This window comes from Suricata suricatta, chromosome 5 (assembly GCF_006229205.1).
Source record: "Suricata suricatta isolate VVHF042 chromosome 5, meerkat_22Aug2017_6uvM2_HiC, whole genome shotgun sequence".
In the NCBI taxonomy this organism is placed as follows: Eukaryota; Metazoa; Chordata; class Mammalia; order Carnivora; family Herpestidae; genus Suricata; species Suricata suricatta.
In genome coordinates, this window is record NC_043704.1 from 107,468,755 (window position 1) to 107,487,972 (window position 19,218).

General features: G+C 37.7%; 1 protein-coding gene across 1 annotated transcript in view; it reads right to left on the reverse strand.

Annotated features, from left to right (window-relative positions):
- MME (membrane metalloendopeptidase) overlaps positions 1-19,218 on the reverse strand; it is a 96,665-nt gene that overhangs the window by 34,822 nt on the left and 42,625 nt on the right. The window contains exons 9-16 of the mRNA XM_029940015.1: positions 12,305-12,439; positions 10,257-10,358; positions 8,487-8,623; positions 8,284-8,377; positions 6,989-7,117; positions 5,898-5,996; positions 2,899-2,979; positions 1,519-1,622 (exon numbers count right to left, since the gene is read on the reverse strand). Of these exons, the coding sequence (XP_029795875.1) occupies positions 1,519-1,622; positions 2,899-2,979; positions 5,898-5,996; positions 6,989-7,117; positions 8,284-8,377; positions 8,487-8,623; positions 10,257-10,358; positions 12,305-12,439 (881 nt within the window). The remainder of the gene's footprint in view (positions 1-1,518; positions 1,623-2,898; positions 2,980-5,897; positions 5,997-6,988; positions 7,118-8,283; positions 8,378-8,486; positions 8,624-10,256; positions 10,359-12,304; positions 12,440-19,218) is intronic.

Here is a 19,218-nt window from a genome sequence, read left to right on the forward strand (position 1 = left end):
GTTATTTAGGCTATTTTCAGAAACCCTATTTGACAGTATTTCTCTAGACATTTCACACAGTACTAACAATTATTAAATGTAAGTGTATGTATCTTTAAAGAAAAAAATCAGACTTGTAAGAAACTTCTCAGATTATAAATTTACCCACTGAATCTTCTTTTTTGATGACATTTTGTGGGTTTCTTGAAACAGCGTTTCACAGCCAATTACAACACAAACCATACGCACCCACTCTTCTTCCTTTTTGGCCAGCTAGGACGCTAAACATCTCTGACATTTGCAGCCCTCTTGTTAGCACCACACAACACATTTACTGCAGTATAAACCCAGAGGTCAGCAAAGGAAATCAATCTCTCTTTCAGGGCACCTGACGGGTTCAAAACGCTATATAGAGGTTGAAATGTATTGGCATTTTCACCTAGGAATTTTGCCCAACCTGTACTTAGTTAACTGAGAAAAGAACAGCCTGTCATCAAACAGTCCCACATCACTTTGTACCTTTCCTGGAACATTTCTCTCCTAGTGGTAGAGTTTATCATATCACATCTTTCTTACCCTCTGCTGTTGTAATGTAATGTAATATAACCAAAGTTCCCTTGTGATTCTCCCAGTTCTCAATGACACGTGGACTTAGTATTCTAAAATATTAGTTTAATAAATGAATAAAGAAAAGAATAAATGAAAGCATGAATAAACCAAGCACCTCACTGTGCTGTTATTTTGTCGTTTACCACACGGATCAAGTTAGTACATTTCTTTTTTATTTGCTCACTCATTCTTTAACTCAGTTTTAACAAAATCTTCCATGTGTTCAGTATGGTGCTGAACAGTCAAAAGGAAAAGCCCCTGTTCTCTGGAAGCTAAGAGCCCAGCAAGAAAAGGTGAACATAAGCAGTTCTAGGGCTTTAAGCACTCAAACACACATGTTGATGTTAGTATGTTAGACATGCTGGGTTGGACACACCATTTAGTTGAAAAATAAACACTAAACTGATGTTAACATGGAGTAACAATGCCACTGATAAGCAGAGATTAAGAGCATTTCAAGGGACTCACACTATCTCTATTTGGCGGCCACAAGGTTGATAAGAGTGTCACATGGAGCAGTCTAGAAGGGGACGTAGCTGTGGGCTGACTGACCCCTTGAAAACAGGTGGGGCTGTGGGCACAAGGTAACTCTGAGTTCCGCAAGCACCACCTCAGAGAAGGCTTGCGGGAGCTCTGGGTTCTTGAGAAACTTGTCCACAAAGTAGAGGAAATAGACAATAAGATGAGAGGAAACCAAAGAAATGAGGTAGCCTGAGGCCACATTAATAAAAAACTTCAAAATTTGGTTAAACCTTTGACCCATCTTTAGTGTGATATTCTTGGATGCTCTTAGGGGTACTCACTCCATTGAAGGAGGATATTGAACTTTGTTAACATTAACATTAAGTCAAGTTCTTTTTATTAACCCAACAATGAGACCGGAAAAGCCCCTTTTCTGAATGAACGAATAAGAAACTGGAATATACATACTCATCCTTGTCCACCTTTTCTCGGAGCTTCTTTAGTTGTTTATTTTGGCCAAACTTCAAGTTTTGAATTATGTTCTCAAAATATTCATCCTCCTTGTAGTTCAACTATATTACATAAAAGGTTTTGGGAAAAACAGTGAAAATTTTGTTAAAAAAACATAGAGGATATTGTCTTAAATGGTATCAGTTAATAAAGTTAATGGAGAGCATTAAAACTTACCAAAGAAAGATTTAATTCCATTTAGCCTAGTTCTATATAACAGGTCACTGTTGCTCTGAGTCACTATGTTAGTCTATTCTTCTGTAACTAATCAAACAAACCGAGGGTCAGATGAGCTCTCCTATATTGATATTAACCCTTACATGACAGATGAGATCAAGGCACATTTTTATTTAGCACCTACTATGTGCCAGGCAATGTTCTCAGCATTTTATAGTATTACATGTTTTTAATCCTTATAATAATCTTATGAAGATGGGCTGTTATCACCATTTTAAAGCTGAGGAAACCAAGGCAGACAATTAAGTCACTTGCCTAAGTTAGTGAATGGTGGAGCTGGGATTTGAACCTAAGAAGTTCCCTGTGGGTCTATGCTCTTAGCCATCAGACTCCTGCCACAAAGGACCCCAGGACTCATGCTGAAGCCAGCTCATTACATGAAATAGTCAAGCTCTTCTACAAATGTAAAGAGAGACTAGGACACTGTGGCTTGCAAACCACCATGTTAGGCCAGTAATCAATGGACTAGGCATCACTGACATCCCCAGCTCTCGGCAAGGATCAGCTTGTCACCAGGGTCTCAAGTAGTTGCAGGGACCACAAGATGAGCAACAGGATCCTCAGCTGGGTCTGAAATCAATACTGCAGTGACTTTAATCAATCCTATTCTCTTTTCATTGTTACATTACCAGAGGGTAATAAAAGTGATTCTGGTTTTCAAATGGTACCTTTTGTTTTGCTTTATGTCGTAAATACAGAGGCATAACCTGGTTTTCATCCAGTGGAGGACTAATTGGAAAGTGGAAGGGAACTGAAGACGTGACTTTTTAGGCCTGCACCAGAGGAGATAAGGAGCCTGAGTGCTGCCTGTTGCTCGTCCCTTTGATGTCCACACCTTGATGCTCTTTAAAGGCCATGAGATTTTCCCACTACTGTTCAATGGAATATATGGAGACCAAGATCACAAGAACCAAATATGAACCAGGCCAATGAAACAAAAGGCTAAAACTAAAACACAAGTTCTGGGTTCAGCGGAAAAGGCTTTTATATAAGAAGACCTTTGGCCTTGGGCCACTTCACATGATTCCGGGCACCCCACAGCGGCAGATGACATCACCACCAGCCCCAGGGATCATTAGCACAGTCTTCATAGAGACTTACCTCAAGGTATTCATTATTCAGTTTGTTGTCATTTGAAATAATGTCATCAGGATAGCCAATTCTTTCTTTAATTGCTAGGGCCTATGAAAATTAAAATATTGAATATAAGGATAATCATATAGCTTTCAGATGCAAACAGTATCATTTGCCCATGACTGGCGATCGAATAACTTGGTCCCTATTGTTTGCAAAAATAGTATCTGACAATACTTAAATAAAGATCTTTGCAATGGCTTCTCTTTGGGGTTCGAAACAAACAAAAAATAGTTCTGAAAATTAGCTTCTAATACCCTATTCTCATAGGCTCCAGCTTTCCCAAGAAACCAAAATGAAAACTGACAAGTCATTGTTCCACATGTATTGTACTTCTATGGACGTCTTCTCTGAAAGGCTTTTTTCTTTCATCTTACAGGAGGGATAAGTAATAGTGCTTCCATTCTAGCAGCTTATAATTGTCTTTCCACTTCACTGATTTGGCTGAGAAAACAGATATGGGCTTATAAGTTTAGTGCTAATATTCTTTCTGAATACGGAGTCCTGGAGTTTGTATGTTCTCTTTCAGTCTCCAAAGCCAGTGTACCAATCTTCCACAGTTAAATGAATGGCATTATTTAAATGAGTAGAAAACAGAGCTTCCCTTGGTATACTAGCTCATGTTTACCACTTGCTTACTATACTTGCTAATTTTTATTATTTTAAAATTGTTTCCTTATTTTTTATTATTCCATTATTACTACTTATTTACTACTGCAATAGCTTCCCATTTTTTATTTCTCTCATTTTTTCAAAGATGTTTGACTTTTGGTTCTATCATATTACACTGCCCTTAAGTATTTTTATTACGCGGGGCACCTGGTGGCTCAATTGGTTGAGTGTCCCACTCTTGGTTTTGGCTCAGGCCATGATCTCACAATCGTGAGCCGCTTTGGGCTCTGTGCTGATGGTGGAGCCTGCTTGGGTTCTTCTCTCTTGCTCTTTCTGCCCCTCCTCTGCTCACACACTCTCTCTCTTTCAAAATAAATAAATAAAAACATAAGAAAAATAATTTAACTATGCTGCAAATCTGTTTCATAAGCACAGGATTTCCGCAGTGGATCAGACAGGATATGCGTCAATAAGTCCGTTGGGCCAAGGCCATTTTCTTTTAGGTTTCCGCACCATCAGTCTCTTTCTCAGAGGTTTTTTATTTTCTAAAAGACACGTCCCCAAAGAGTGTCTTAAGAGACACAAACTCTACAGAGATAATTCTACGTGAAAAGGATTTACTGTCAAATACTTTGGGTGAATACTGTGACAAAAACACTAAGTAGGCTTCTTTACTGCAGCTTAAAATGACGTAACTGTTAAGTGTCCAATTGTAAGCATTAAGTAATTAATTTGTCTATTTACTCATTCAAGATATTTAAACATCTACGAAGAGCCAGGTAGTTTGTAAGGGGCTCAGAATACAATGGTAGGAAAAGATTTCTTCCCCCAGAGAGCTTACCATAAAGATCAGTGACAGGCAATGTAATGAGTATTAGGTATGGTGCCTGAAAATCATCTCCTAGGAGCATGTTTACTAGTCTAGGGTGGGATCAGGGAAGCCTTCCTACAGGAAATGTTCCCTAAACTCTTTGACTGTGAGAGTTTTCTTCACAGAACTACTTGTGATGCTGCCTTGGGACATGACGCTCTAGCACAATCAGTTGTGCTACATCAAATAGACCCAGGTCACAGATACTTAGGAAATGAAAGAAGATCCAGCCTGAATTTCTGAGGACCTAGTTAGTGGTGAAAAGACATATACCTTGGTGCCTAGATTCTAGGCCTAACCTACCCCTAGGTTTGGGATAACTGAATAAGATAGTCCTTCCACATGATTTAATCCTGGAAAACACTAGCCGGCAGCTTAGTTTTCTTATTGTAGTCAGTTCGTAAACTCTTTCTGTATCAGTTTAAAGAATGGTCTGTTCTTGTCACCCCAGCTACAGAGGATTTATCAGGTTGAGTGTGAACTTTGCTCCCAAAGCATACAGAATTTCCACTGGACATATTCCTTCTAGTTTTATATGGTTATCAAGACAAATGATCATAGTAAGTGTAAACCTAACATTTCCTTAGACATCTGACACCTTTATTCTTTAAAAAAATTTTTTTTAAACATTTATCCATTTTTTGAGAGAGACAGAGCATGAGTTGGGGGGGGTCAAGAAAGAGGGAGACACAGAATCTGAAGCAGCTCCAGGCTGAGCCCTCTGTTCGTGGGGCTTGAACCCGCTAACTGTGAGTTCATGATAGTTTAAGTCAAACAACTGACTGAGCCACCTAGGCACCTTGACACCTTCACGCCTATGCAAGATATGAGAAGTCGCAGTAACAGGTGCACAATGGGGGCAGATTGGAATAGTTATAAAAAGCCTCCTTTAACATGTAATGTATTAAATACATGTTAAAGCCTCCTTTAACATGTATTACATGGTAGATCACCACGTAATACTCAAATAATGCATCACCTTATATTTACTTGACAGAAATTTAGTACTTTTCTCCCTACGTCATAAAGAAGTCTAAATAAGGCATATTTTTAAAAATTGAGCTGGAAATATGCATTAAACGTTAAGGGATATTTTTAGGTTTTAGTAGAGTCCCTTGGCTTTAGTTTTATGAAAAGGGAAGCTATATGAAAGATAGTATCTTTCAGTTCTCTACGTATTCATCTAAGATTTTTCTTTTGTTTTCTGAAGACTCCTTTAAAACTAGAAGGAAAATCAGAGATCTCTCAAAGGTTTGAACTGAACATGGAGAGTAGGAGCTGGTTGCAAAGCGATAATAAAAGGTGAAAAATCATAGAAACAAATCTTTATCCATGAAAACCGTTCCTGGAAACATGACAGCTTGAAGGAGCTTGCTTTAATTTTATGTGATCCTTGAACTTCTTTCTTCTGAACTTCTTTAATAGTTGATCTTTTCTTGTAAAGCAGCTGTTAGCTAATAGTTAGCTTTGTGTTTCTTTTTACCTTTTCCTCAGCTTTCTTTTTCGTTTCAGCATCCATCCAGGTGAGGTCATCTAAAGTCTGAATAAAAACCTCCCGGATCTGTGTAATCAAATCCTCAACCTAAGATGAAAGGAACAGAAGGCAAATTTAGGGCACGAATTAATTTTTTTGTAACACAAATTTTAACAAACAGGGTTTTGAGCCGTCTTTACGTAACTCAATGATAAGTTGATACATGTAAATTTGTAGACAAATCCATAACTTAAACAAAAGGATATGTGTGGATAATTATATCTTCAAAGGAATCTTGCTACTATCAACCCTAATAATAAAATAGGTCTTATATATGCATTAATAAATAAACCATCTTTAGAACTTAATGGCTTTGGGGCGCCTGGGTGGCGTCTGACTTGGGTGAGGTCATGATCTCATCGTTTGTAAGTTCGAGCCCTGCATGGAGCTCAGTGCAGAGGCTCAGATTCTGTCTCCCTCTCTCTCTGCCAGTCTCCCACCCATACTCTGTCTCTTTCTCTCAAAAATAAACATAAAAAAAAGAATGTAATAGTTTCTATTATCATAAAAGTACACATGAAATAGTAGCTGTCCTCACTGTTAGTAGTTCAATTAAACATGATGTAGCATTATTATAATTTCTTTCACTTAGTCTTTAAGTTCCATTGCCTTTATTTCAATAACAATGAAATAGTTTCTTTCAGTCTTTAAGCTCCATGGTCTTCATTTCAATAACAATGAAAAATGGAGTACTCTTTTAAAAATTTCAAATAAACCTAAAACTTTACTTTCAAAGTAAGAAAACCCAAATTCTTGGCCAATCTTGCTAATAGAATTTACAATTAACTTATCAACAGAACACATGAGTGGGTACTCTGAATACACTGCTTCGGGAAGGGCGAAGACTGGTTTTGGCCCAGACAACGTTAAGATCAGAAACATAAGTAGACCCCTCGGAGGAGGAGATTCATTGAGAAACAACCACAAATTGTGATAGAGAGTCTCTGCCAATTAATAAACTTTAGCCCGATTATGAACGACTGTAATTCCCCATTGATGGAAACAGTGAACTGAGAAGAGTACTGTGCTGAATACATTACCACATGTTTACTCTCTCCAGCAAATGCGGCTTCCACGTACAGCCTTCCCACAGCATTTTCCATATTCCCATTGACATAGTTTGCACAACGTCTCCACGTTGCCGTTTCTGATGTTGTCCCATAAAGGGCCTAAGGGCGAGAGAAAGGAAATGGCGTCTGACCACAAGAAGATGGCCAGAGCATGGCAGAACACGTATTTCACAGGGACTCTGTTCTTTATGTTTCCTAAATTCTTGCAAATATTCACTGCTTCTCCTCACAAGGCACGTTGTCCTTGCTGAAGACAAAATGTAATCCAATTGGACTGTTTACTTATAAGTAATCTGAAAAAAAGGTGTATTTTTGGTAGTATGTCTCAGTGGAACTTTTGGCTGTTACACGTGAATGCCTTTCTAGACAGCATTAAAAAATAACAACAAAATGGCCCCCTTCCCAATAAAACAAAACAAAAAAATAATAATAACAGTTATGACTGCATAAACCTAAACATGAAGTAATGTTCAATTTACGTAACAGGGGAGAAATCTGGTACAAAAGAAAACACCTTTTGGTTTTTTCATGTTTAAGCTGAACTTCCAGTACTTAGAAGAACTGTATGTGAATAAATTTAAGTACTAACGAGAGGATTAACTGAGGTAAGGGACATGGAGCAAAATGTCATTTTTACAGGATTTAGATTAAAAAATTTGTTTACATTTCCTTTCAAAGGGTAAACGCTAGAAATGTCAAATACGCAGTTATATCTTTTCCATAACACCAATCAGTACGTTTGCCAGAGTTTCTCCTTCCTCAATGCCTCCTGCCCTCTCCCCCTCATCACAGCACTAACAGGATGATTGTTTAAACAATGCAGGTACAGCTTAGTAAGAGCCTTAACGTTGTTCCCAGGTAGGTGTACCCTCAGTGGATTGTCCACATCAATGCAGTCCACCTGTCTGTATGTCTAGTATGCTACGGGGACCTGAAAATGAAATTAATTGAGATAGATACCCTTGCAGTTATGTTTAACACAACAACAAAACAAAGCCGGTATTGTCTCATACATTGCTCACAGAACCGAATGCATCTCCTTCCAGGTCAATTCAATCATGGGGCCAGAGTAGACAATCATGGGATGGCAAAGCCCATGAAAGCTGGCTTTCCTAAGCAACACCGCCAAAATATGGGCGAAAAAACCAACATTTGGCATTTTGACTCTTGGCAAAGTTCACCACATTCTAATAGTGTACATGGCAAGCCTTCATAACCATCTCTTTATGCTTTAAGTCTTACGAAAAGAGAGATTTTTTCTTCACCTTGCGGAAAGCATTTCTGGACTCCTTGTAGGTTCGGCTGAGGCTGCTTACAAGATCCATTATGAATCGCCAGGACATTAAATTTTGAAGATCTCTGTATAAAAAAACCCACCACCCAGCAACAGAAAAGATGAGGCTGCAAAGCTTCTAAAGAGTGATATTGAATGTAAATTTTGAGGACATAGGCACTCTGACATACCTACCTGGCAGAATATTTGGTAAGAATGAGCTTAAGTTTGGTTAAATATTCTGGAGCATAAACAACCACTTCTTCCTCATTGGGAATATTAATATTCACAGTTGACATGATTTCATTTGTGAAATTTGACCAGCTGAATGGCTGGAAAAAAAGCAGGCATAAAGCATTCAGTCATTTGGGACTTCTAGGTTCTAAGACTCAAGGTGATAGAGTCAAACATGGGTAGGTTGTCATTTGCATCACTATAGAATTACCACAATGGCCAGTTTGGTTATTTGTGTGGGATTTTCCCTCCATTGTTTCAATCAGTTCCTCAATAGAAATTAGTTCTGTAGCATGATTATTTAGATAGCAGCACTCAACCAACCACTTAAGAGCAAAAGCAAATTGCCTAAGCATAAAGAATATACTGACAGAATTTAAGCTTGATGTCATCTTCTTGGTCTAACTTATATTAAACAAAAAAAAAAAAAAAGAAAGAAAGAAAGAAAAAAATTATCTTTAAAAAATAAAGATTCCTACGTTTATGCAAAAATTTAAATGGGTATAAAGTGTTTATCTTTTTAAAATGGTTATTAAACAATCCATTCAAACACAGTGATACATCTCAGTGGAGATTCTGCTATAAATGAAAGCATATTATTGTCATAGGAGAGATACAGTAATATCAAAGATACAACGTAAATAGTCCAAAGAAACCAAACAACGCATCTGAAACTATCAATATTGGGTCTTTAGGCATGCAGTGTTTACACTTTAGAGCTGCTAAGAGATGAAGCCTTATCTATTATTCTCTAAATGGGAATTGTGGCTATTCAACCACCAGTAGGTATAAGAAAAAAATAGAGATATGGAGATTATGCAAATATTGCTGAAATACCACATTTCAGTGTTTGAGAAGTTTATATACTTGTAAGTACATAAATATACAGATCACTTATTAAGTATGAGGTGCTGTATACTTTTCTTGATTTCTTTTGGTGGTTCGGACCATTCTTTCAAAACATATTTATTAAACCCTTAACACTTATTATATTAAACAGCTTTAAGTGAGAAATTCCTAACAATATGTCATGCCTTTACAAAGTATCCCCCTTCCCTTTTTTCACTGTAATTAGTGCCAAACAGAATTCTATCACTAAACCTGATGGTTTGTAGATTTTCTGCTCGATCTTGCTTCTTTTCCCAATCATGTGTATGAACTTATACACAAGGACACATGCATGGTACCCCCCCAAAATTACTATGTACTAGCTAATGAATTACAACTGCTTATAAATGCAATCTTTGAGACAGATTTTTCTTCTTATTTCTTGTGTTTTATTTCTCCACTATTACTTGGAACATCTTGATAGATGGCCTTGATGAGAATATGGCAAGTTCCATAAATAAATTATCCTTTTTAGGGTTAAAAAGAAATCTAGTGACTTTATCATTTGGCTGACCAAGTCCAATGGCTATACAGTTGTCTTTCAGAGGGACTTTCTGGTCTAATGTTTTCCAAACCCTTTGTTACAACAGTTTCTAATATCATTGCATATCTGCCTTGGATTTTACCTTTGAAATTCATTCTAAGTAAATATAATACAATGATTTCATATAGGTTTTTTTTTTTCCAGTCTTGTCATGAAGTCAAATGGTTGGTGTCCTCTAAATTCATTCTGACATTCAGTTTATTTAAAAAAATAAATAACCACCAAATTTTAACCAACTATATTTCAATGTTGTAATTTTAGAAATGGCATAAACAAAGTACATAAAACTTAGTACTTACCTTCCCATTGATCTCTAGTGAAAAGTTATTTTGGAGCTGGGCTAATGTCATTTTGTTATAAAGAAGCATTGGATCATTTCGATCTTCAGATTTAGTTGTAGCCTATGGATTTAATTTTTGATCATTGTTTTAGAACTACTTTAGAATACTTTAGAAAAATATAACTCTGTATGAGGGAAAAAGAAATATGGAATAAGTGTAACATAATTCAAGCTCTATTTTGTACACTTGTTTTAAGATTTAAATAAATTCATATCAAAAAGAGAAGTAAAATTTAGGTGATTTTAAATACATTCAGTAATAATCATCACTGTTTGGCTGCTGTGTCAAATATAAAGTTTTTCAAATATCTTTTTATACTTTGACAGCCGCTGAATCACAGTGACAGCGTCTGCAAGCCTCTTTCTTTCTAAGGGTCATGGCCAGCTCAGTTGTTGCTGTGGCTGTTTTATAGAGCTTTCTCAAATACAATCTTCAATGCATCTCTCAGAGATTCTTTCCTATCTCTTCACTGCTACCATCCAGTGCCCCAGGTAAGACACAGACAGGAAAAACAAAAACAAACCAAAACCCATAATGACTTCTGCAAGAATTTAAAACAATTAAGAGAGAAAATTCCTACTACACAGCACTGTCACCTGAGGAGAGAGCCAGCACCTTCCATTTTGTGACTCTTATTCTGCATAATTAGTTTAGTACTCTATACTCAACAGTGCCCGGTTTTATTTACTTGTTTGTTTATTTTTCGTTGAATCAAAAGAAAAAATTGCAGTAACAACTCCTCAACTAGTGGTTGAAATCAGTTTTAGGTGAAGAGAGACAAAAGGTAGAAGTTTAATATGGGAATTATTTCTCAGTGACATTGGCTCCAATTTCCCCTTTAGGTACTTATTTATTCACTCCTTAAAAAATTATTTATTAAACATCTCCTGAATGCAACAAGCTGGATTCTGTTAGAGATACACACGTGATTCAAAGAAGACTAAGTCCTCACCCCAACCTGAGTTTAAGAGAGGAGGAAAAACAAAGACATGAATAATTTTGAGGGAAGATACAATGATCACAGAGCTAAGGCTGATCAAAGGAGGACATGGTCTGGGAAGGACAAAGGGGTAAAAACCCAGGGCAATAAAAACTATTCTCGTCTAACTGTTCTGTTTCCAGCACAGAACCACATGTAACCCATCAAACTGCCTTTCATCCAGCTGCAGCTCCAGGCAAAGTCTGGTTTTGATTGGAGATTTTCGGTTGCATGCAGCTTAAGGAAAGCTAAAAATGCCCTCAAGGATCTTTAGTCTTCAAGATTCTGATGGCGGTGGCAAGCACATGGGGATTTAGGAGCACAGGTTGTTGTTTGCAATGTCAGAGAGAGGTCTGTAGACTCTCGACTGAAACTGACCATGCTTTTAATCAATAACCTTGATACTGCTTAGACAGAGTTCACTCCTGCAGACTGTAGACTCTTGTCAGACAAGAAAAGTGCCAACTCAGACTCCAAGGGTTCATCTGAAACTAGAGGAAACTCAGGAAAACATCTTGTGTCTGCTTTGCTGCTGAACCTTGCCTGTCAGATCCTTTGAGCTAATCTGAAGGTCTGAACTCAGTAAGTAACATCACGCTGTCAGGTGGCCGTATTCAGGGACTAATACTTCTAAGCAAAGAGATAGTCAATCTCTGTGATCACCTTAAACTTTAAAATAAAACAAAGGAGAACTGTACACAGCAATCACATGTGCCCTGAGTCTCAAGGACATTTCAACCAATGACCGCAAATAAGCTTTTGGTATAATCCACTTATAATAGGTAATTAAGTGTATCTAGTTTAATATTTGCCAAACTTAGTATGTCTCCTGGCTATCAGGAACCCAGTTTACTACAAAATTCTACAGTTTCAAATGTCCTCATAAAGTCAATGGTTCATTACTGAGCTATGCATTCTTACCAATTTTTTAAAAAGTTGCACCTTTTACCTTTAAAATATGATAGAGAGGAGAAAAGAAAAAAAGGGTGGTAAACTTATTCAGCGTATTAAAGAAAATGTGTTTTACAGTGGCAATTTCTTTTTCCAGTTCCATAACTTTCTTCATTTCCAAAGAAAGTTGGTTTTCATCAATGAGCAGTCCTTTCTCCTTACGAATCAATCTGGCCACAGAAATCATAAATTCCACATATGCTGTACAAGCCTGCAAGAAATAAATAACAATGGACTGTTGGAGAACATTCTAGATATTTAGCATGGTGATTTAACTTAAAATTTATTTCTTAGTTTTTGGTAACATGTAAAACACAGTAAAATAGATATCGTTTTCTAAATCCTAAAAGAAATGACGTACACAGGGGCATCTGGGTGGCTCAGTCAGCTAAGTGTCTCACTTCGGATCAGGTCATGATCTCAAGGTTCACCAGTTCAAGCCCCACATCAGGCTCTGTGCTGCCAGCTCAGAGCCTGGAGCCTGCTTTGGATTCTGTGTCTCCCTCTCTCTCTCTGCCCCTCCCCTACTTGCACTCGGTCTCTCTGTGTCTCTCAAAAATAAACATTAAAAAATTTTTTTCACAACAAAGAAAGAAATGACCTGCACAAATTCTTAGAAGGTCATCATGTGTTAGAATTAGAGCAGAACAAAAATGTACCCGTTTGCAAGTACTATTTATCACCATTTAGTTTGGGAATTCTGTAATTTTCTAACCATTATCAAGTTATTTTAAATTACCTTACTAAGAACGCAGTTGCAAAAACATTTGATCAGCAATAAACTAGTATTTTTTCTTGAAGAATAATAAATTCTTTTACTTAATTCCATTTCTCAGGTTTTCTCTGCTTATGTATGTCTTTTTCAAATGTTCAGGAAGAGATGGCCACAAACTCATATAACATTATCAGACATCTTTAGATCTTCTCTTCTGGCCAAGCAATTGTTTTTTTTTTGTTTATTTTTGTTGTTTGCAGATGAGACTATATGCTTGTAAGCTCCACAAACCTGGGGGTTTCAGTTCATTGTGGCTCACAACATAAAACTTCTAGATTTGATATCTGCTCTTTTCTGAGGACTTAAATTCTTTCCATTTTATCTTCACATGCATTTTAACTTTGAGAAGGTAAGCCATAAACTAGTTATATTATCAACCTTTTACAGAATACATAAATGTCTTATTCAAATTCAGAGTAGCATCAACACCAGGAAATTGAATACCACTTACGTAAATTTTGACCCACTGCTATTCTGCTATGAGTATCCAACAGCAATTAAAATAAATGATCCCACTCCATTAAAATTTACTCAAAATTCAAGTTCCCAGCACCAGCTTAAGGACAAAGGGACAACCATGATTAGGGAAGTCATGCCACACAAGTTTGGGGGTAACGGGCACTTCTGTGCCTCTAATACTCATTCACAGTATTGGGGTAAATATTAGGGTAAATATGAAGGAAGGTTATACAGTACTTAACACTTTGTAACTTCAAGAGGCTTTTATGTCCCTACTTATTGACTATCAGTGAAAGGGGCACACTTCCATTCACTGTGAGTAGAAAAGGTGCATCTGAATTTATAGTGACTCATTAAGAGATCAAACGTAAAACTGATAGGCAAATAAGAAACATTTTATCAAGCAAGAGGTACAGGTATTATCAATTTGAAAATCAAGAGGACCACTTAAAGGAAGGTTTAGCTACTGGCATTACAGGACCTTCCCTAAAAGCTAAGTAAACAGATCCCCCCAGGGAGAGGGTTTACCTTTTCATGGATGCCCGTGATGCTGGGGCTGTCCAGCTAGCATCTCTGTCCATGGAACTGCCACTCAATAGAACAAACTCTTTTTTCAGCTATGAAAAACCTGTGTTAAACCTGTATTAAACCCCTAATCACTAAGGCAGCAGAGATAAAAGGATGTTTTTGTGTACATTCTCACCAGGTCCATTCTTTTCCTATTAAAAAGTAATCAGAAATCTTGTTTCCCTTTGAAGTAAACAAATACGTCTGAGTTCATATCGCATGGGACCAACTATTCCAAAGTATAAGCATGCAGTGTTTTGAATTAACCATATTTCTAATCATATAAATTCATCTGCATTCAACAGGGAATTACTATTGACTATGAAGGGAATGGTAATTAGAATTTTCCAGGATCAGTCTACTGAGATTTCTTTATTCTGTGGGATGCTTTTTTGTTAATGAGGTAAGAAAGCAATAACAAGAACGCTCCCCTGCACTTCACTGATGCTGCAAACTGGTTTTACTCCAGTATCTTTATCTTTACAGGTGCATTTAAAGACTCTAGAACTTGGCATAAAGCAAGCACATGAACTCTGGATGGTGCTTCTCGTCTGCTGAGCTGGTAAAGTTTCCCAGAACACTGGAAGCACAGGATATTACCAATTTCTGGGATGCTTGAATATTTAAGACAACTACATGGAATACACTACTTCCTTTAATGAGCCCCATTACCTGGCAACTACTCCAATGTGACTGATTAAAATGTGTGTCTTAGTATCTTGATTATCTTTCCTTGCTTCCAAATTTATCTAGTAGCTGTCAGAACCCAGGCTTACTCCTGCTGTTAAATCCTTTTTACAAGATATGATTCTACCCTAAGGTTTTAATTTTCTTCTCTGAGAAACTTATAGACACATAATATGCCAAATGATAGTAATTGTCATAATTTGGGGAGAAAGTAATCAACATATATTTTAACATTTAAATAGTACATTGGCCAGGATATTTTTCAAATTGAAATTCAAGTTTTCTTTCTGGTCACTGAGAGAGCTCTAACAAGAGTCAGAGCCAACAGTCATAAGGTAGCCTTGTTGAAGCCTTCACACAATGAATCCTTTATGTAAAAAAGAATCCACCTACATATCTACGTAGCCCTTCTTTTAAAAATAAAACTTTGTAAATCTCGACTCCTATAATAGCTGGGTCAGAGATGATCATTGGTTTTACATGGTTTTGTGGTGAAATTCATAATTACAGCCTTGTGAAATCTTAAATTACACACTATCAATGGGACAATATTTACTAACATCCAAGACCATGAACTGTCACTCTACTTAGAACTGTCTACATTTTGCAGGACCAAGAAATGGTACTAATGAATTGGCTCTGTTCAGAAATTGGGCTTCTCCTGCTTAGAACAAAGCTGGTATTTCTTGGTTGCCAAAGAGAAAAAGAGCAATGACATATTATTATTGTCTTTCAAAATTTGGCATCTTTGTTTATGAACAGTTGCAAGACCCAGGGAAGAAGAGAGAGCTTTCCAGTTAGATTGGTTGATATCTGGGTACCTCAGTGCAACGACCACCTAAGGATCAGGGTTTCACTTCCAAAGATTCTGTCCTGGGACACCCAGCTCTTACCAATTTTCTGCCTTCCCCTTTCTAAGGGAGGCAGATGGAGCATGAGGCGACTGAGAAGTCACAGAACTGTGTTATTCCCAGCCACTGATGCCCGGGATTTTTAATACTGTTACACAGGAAGTTTCCTGAAGAAACACACGGGGGACACCAAGTGGGAGAGGGAGGTTTCCCATCAAAAGGCTCATTATTTTTTTTCCAGCTTAAACATCCTTGTCAGGGAGCACGTGCCTGTCGCGCTAGAGACCTGCTGCCCTGCAGGGACTGCAGACAGAATTGAGAGAGTGCCAATCTGAGCAGGAGAAACACCGGACTCAAGAGAATCCACTGTAGACCAGCATGGACACTCTTTGGGGGCTTTCATCAGATTCTTAATGAGGAGAACTTAGAGACTGATGTGAGCACTTATGGTGTAACTTCTCACGTTTATTGCGCATGTTTGAGAAGCTGCATGTAGTTCTTTTTAAAAACCAGGTTCAATCCATCTCAAAGAGTTCTCAATGCCACACATGCCAAGACAAGTCTTGTCACATTCACATATTCATGTCATATTCACTAAGTCTCAAGTTTAAAAGCTCCTTTATGTTTTGTTAAATACAGATGCCCGACTGGGTACACCCTCCTGACTGTTAGTCACCTGGTGCCCAGAAAGGACAAAATGAGGTCAGCAGTTTCCCTGGCACGATCTGTTTTATCAAGTCAGCCAAGCGGCGGCCAGAGTGATCTTTGTAAGAACCAAACCAAATTACATCCAAATTCACCAACCTTTAACCCCAGTCACTCACTGTGTATCAGCTTGTTTTGTTTCCTTGATAATACTCTTGTCTGCATTTCTCTTATTTTCTTTTATTATTTACTTGGCTCTTTGTTTTCTATCTCCTCACATCATTACATGAGTTCTAGGTGAACAGGACCTTTTCTGCCTTGTTTCCTTGGCATATCTGCTGCCTACCAAAGGATCTGTCACAGAGTAGAAGCTCAACAAATACCTACTGATTTAAGAAAGTGAAGTTTGGGGTGCCTGGTGGCTCAGTCGGTTAAGTGTCCAACTCTTCATTTCCACTCAGGTCATGATCTCACACTTGATGGGTTTGAGCCCCATGTTGGCCTCTGCACTGATTGTGTGGAGCCAGCTTGGAATTCTTTCTTTCTCCTTCTCTCTCTCTCTGTGCCTCCCCTGCTCATGCTCTTTCTCTCTCTCTCTTTCTCTCTCTCTTAATAAATAAATAAACTTAAAAAATAAAAAAATAAATTAAAAAAATGAAGTTAAATTTTAAGTATATTAAGTAAGTTTCCCTCAATTCCTATGTCATCAGACTTCGATACTCAGCCCAAGTCTGGAACGGTTTCTCTCTGCTTGTATTTTGGGTGAGCGGGCAAACAAAATCCTCTCCGGGTTTAACTCAATTCCAGCTCGCACCTGCTCACTGAAAGGTCTGCAGACCTCAGCTTTTGTTCCTTTCTTCTTCCCTAGTCCACATTTTCTCTTATTCAGACACACAGACCCTGGGTCATGTCTTTCTGGCTTCCAACCATCCCAATCATGTTCCAAGTCCTCCATCCTCATCCCTCAAACATCTCCATTTTTATGAGCCCCCAATTTTTCTAAGAGGATTAAAATAATTCATGATTCTGGACTCCTTCGTCTCTGCTATGGCCCCATAGCACTATACCCTACAGCTTCTAATTTCCAATGTCTGCCCCACCTCCTCTGGTTCTCACCTGCTAGACCAGAGGTTTGCTCACATTTCTTTTAGCCCTGAAATGCTCTGATCAAATAAATATTTTGTTGACGCATAAGCAAGTAAAATAAATCATGATGGATTGTCTTGAAGCCTGTAGACGTGAAAGTGTGGCTACACAGAGCCCTGCTATGGACATGCATGAAGAGGTCTTAGGTTTGGAAACTGCTACTCTGGCTTTTTCTACTTTCTCAGACAAACACATGGTAGAAACATATTTATCACCCAATCATGTTCAGATATTTGGGGTGGCTAACCTACAGATTTCTTTACAAAACAGGACAAGGTAACAATCAGCTTTGATAATCTAAACAGGCTAAGAAAGGGAAGTTTTGAAAACAGTTCCAATTAATCCCCAAATACAGAGTTCAGAGACTCTTCTGAAAGTGAGTGGTTTCTTGAGAAAACTCAGAACATCATTCCTTTCAGGGACTCCATCAATATATAAGAGCTTTCTCATTTAAGGCTGGTTCCAATGAAAAATTCCATGGATAGGGGATGATGATGTTTTATGGCTAATGTGTATCTTTCCTATTGTTTCCCTTGCTCAGAAACATACACCCTTCAAATGGACAGAATTGTTTCAACTCTCACTGCTTCGGTCCTTTCAATTAGTAGTGTGTCATTTAAGTTCACCAGAGTAGGTTTTTGTTACTTACAATTAATGTTCTGACACACGGATCTTTTAATTAGTGAGTTTAAGCAAGTTATTATATTTCTTTGGGTCTCTGTTTCCTCATTTGTAAGAGAAGAGTTTGGACTAAATCCTCTAAAGTCCCATTTAGTTCTTAAAGTCTGTGCATGAGTAACCTTAATTATTAGAAAATATATGCTCCTGTCATGTATGAAATACAACAATATATACCTTCAGGCTACTGCCATAGGGCATGTTCCCTTCGTTAAGTGAGATGGAACGTACAGAAAATGAAAAGGAACAGAGGTATTTAAGTTTAGAACAATAACCAGAGGAAAACAATATGCATTTCTCAAAATATAACATTTAAAAACTGCCAGAATAAAAGCACATAATAAGTTTGAAAGCAAGAAGGCCTTTTAACATGAGAAAAATAGGTTTCATCTTCGAGGAGGGAAGTGAGAGATAGAAATGCATCATCTATTTTCATTACTTAGTAGTGTAATGATGCAAGGCATTTTACTGTTTTGAATGCCATACAGGTATCACAACACAGAAATTCCACTTGGAGGGAGGATATCAAAAGCAAACACACACACACACACACACACACACACACACACATCCCACAAACACGCTTCTGTGAAGCAGAATGCGCTTTCATAGTGGGTGCTGTTTCCATTGTTCATAAGAAGTTAGTTTAGGATTATGGGGCAGGTTTCTTGAATGAGCTGGATATCCTGAAAGAGGAGTCAAGAAGGATCTGGGGAAATGGGCTTAGGTAATGATCTTATCAAGATTTATGTTTAGGGTCCTTTTGATCAAAGGGGATATGACCCTTCCTCAACCCTTGCTCTTGGTTGCAGGGTTGGCTGCAGAATCAGACTCCACACTATAATTTGAAAACCATTGGCTAGAATGACAGGCAAGGAAGTCAGGCTTCCCTAGTCAAAGATGGAGCACATTTTTTGGTAAAAAGTTGGTGACCTCATGTCAATCCTCAAAATTTCTCTTGGTTATTTCCAATAAAATAATGTGGAATGCAAAAGTATGGGATTTACGGACTATGTGAATGTATTTCAGACAAACTGAATGTAGCAGAGAAAGAACTGGACATTAAAAAGAGGAAGAGGGATACACAGTTTATAGGATGTTTGTAAAATGCTTAGGATTTATAGTCCATTAGCCACTGATGTTCTAGAGCTCAAACTTGCCCCCTAAATCAAGGTGAGGACC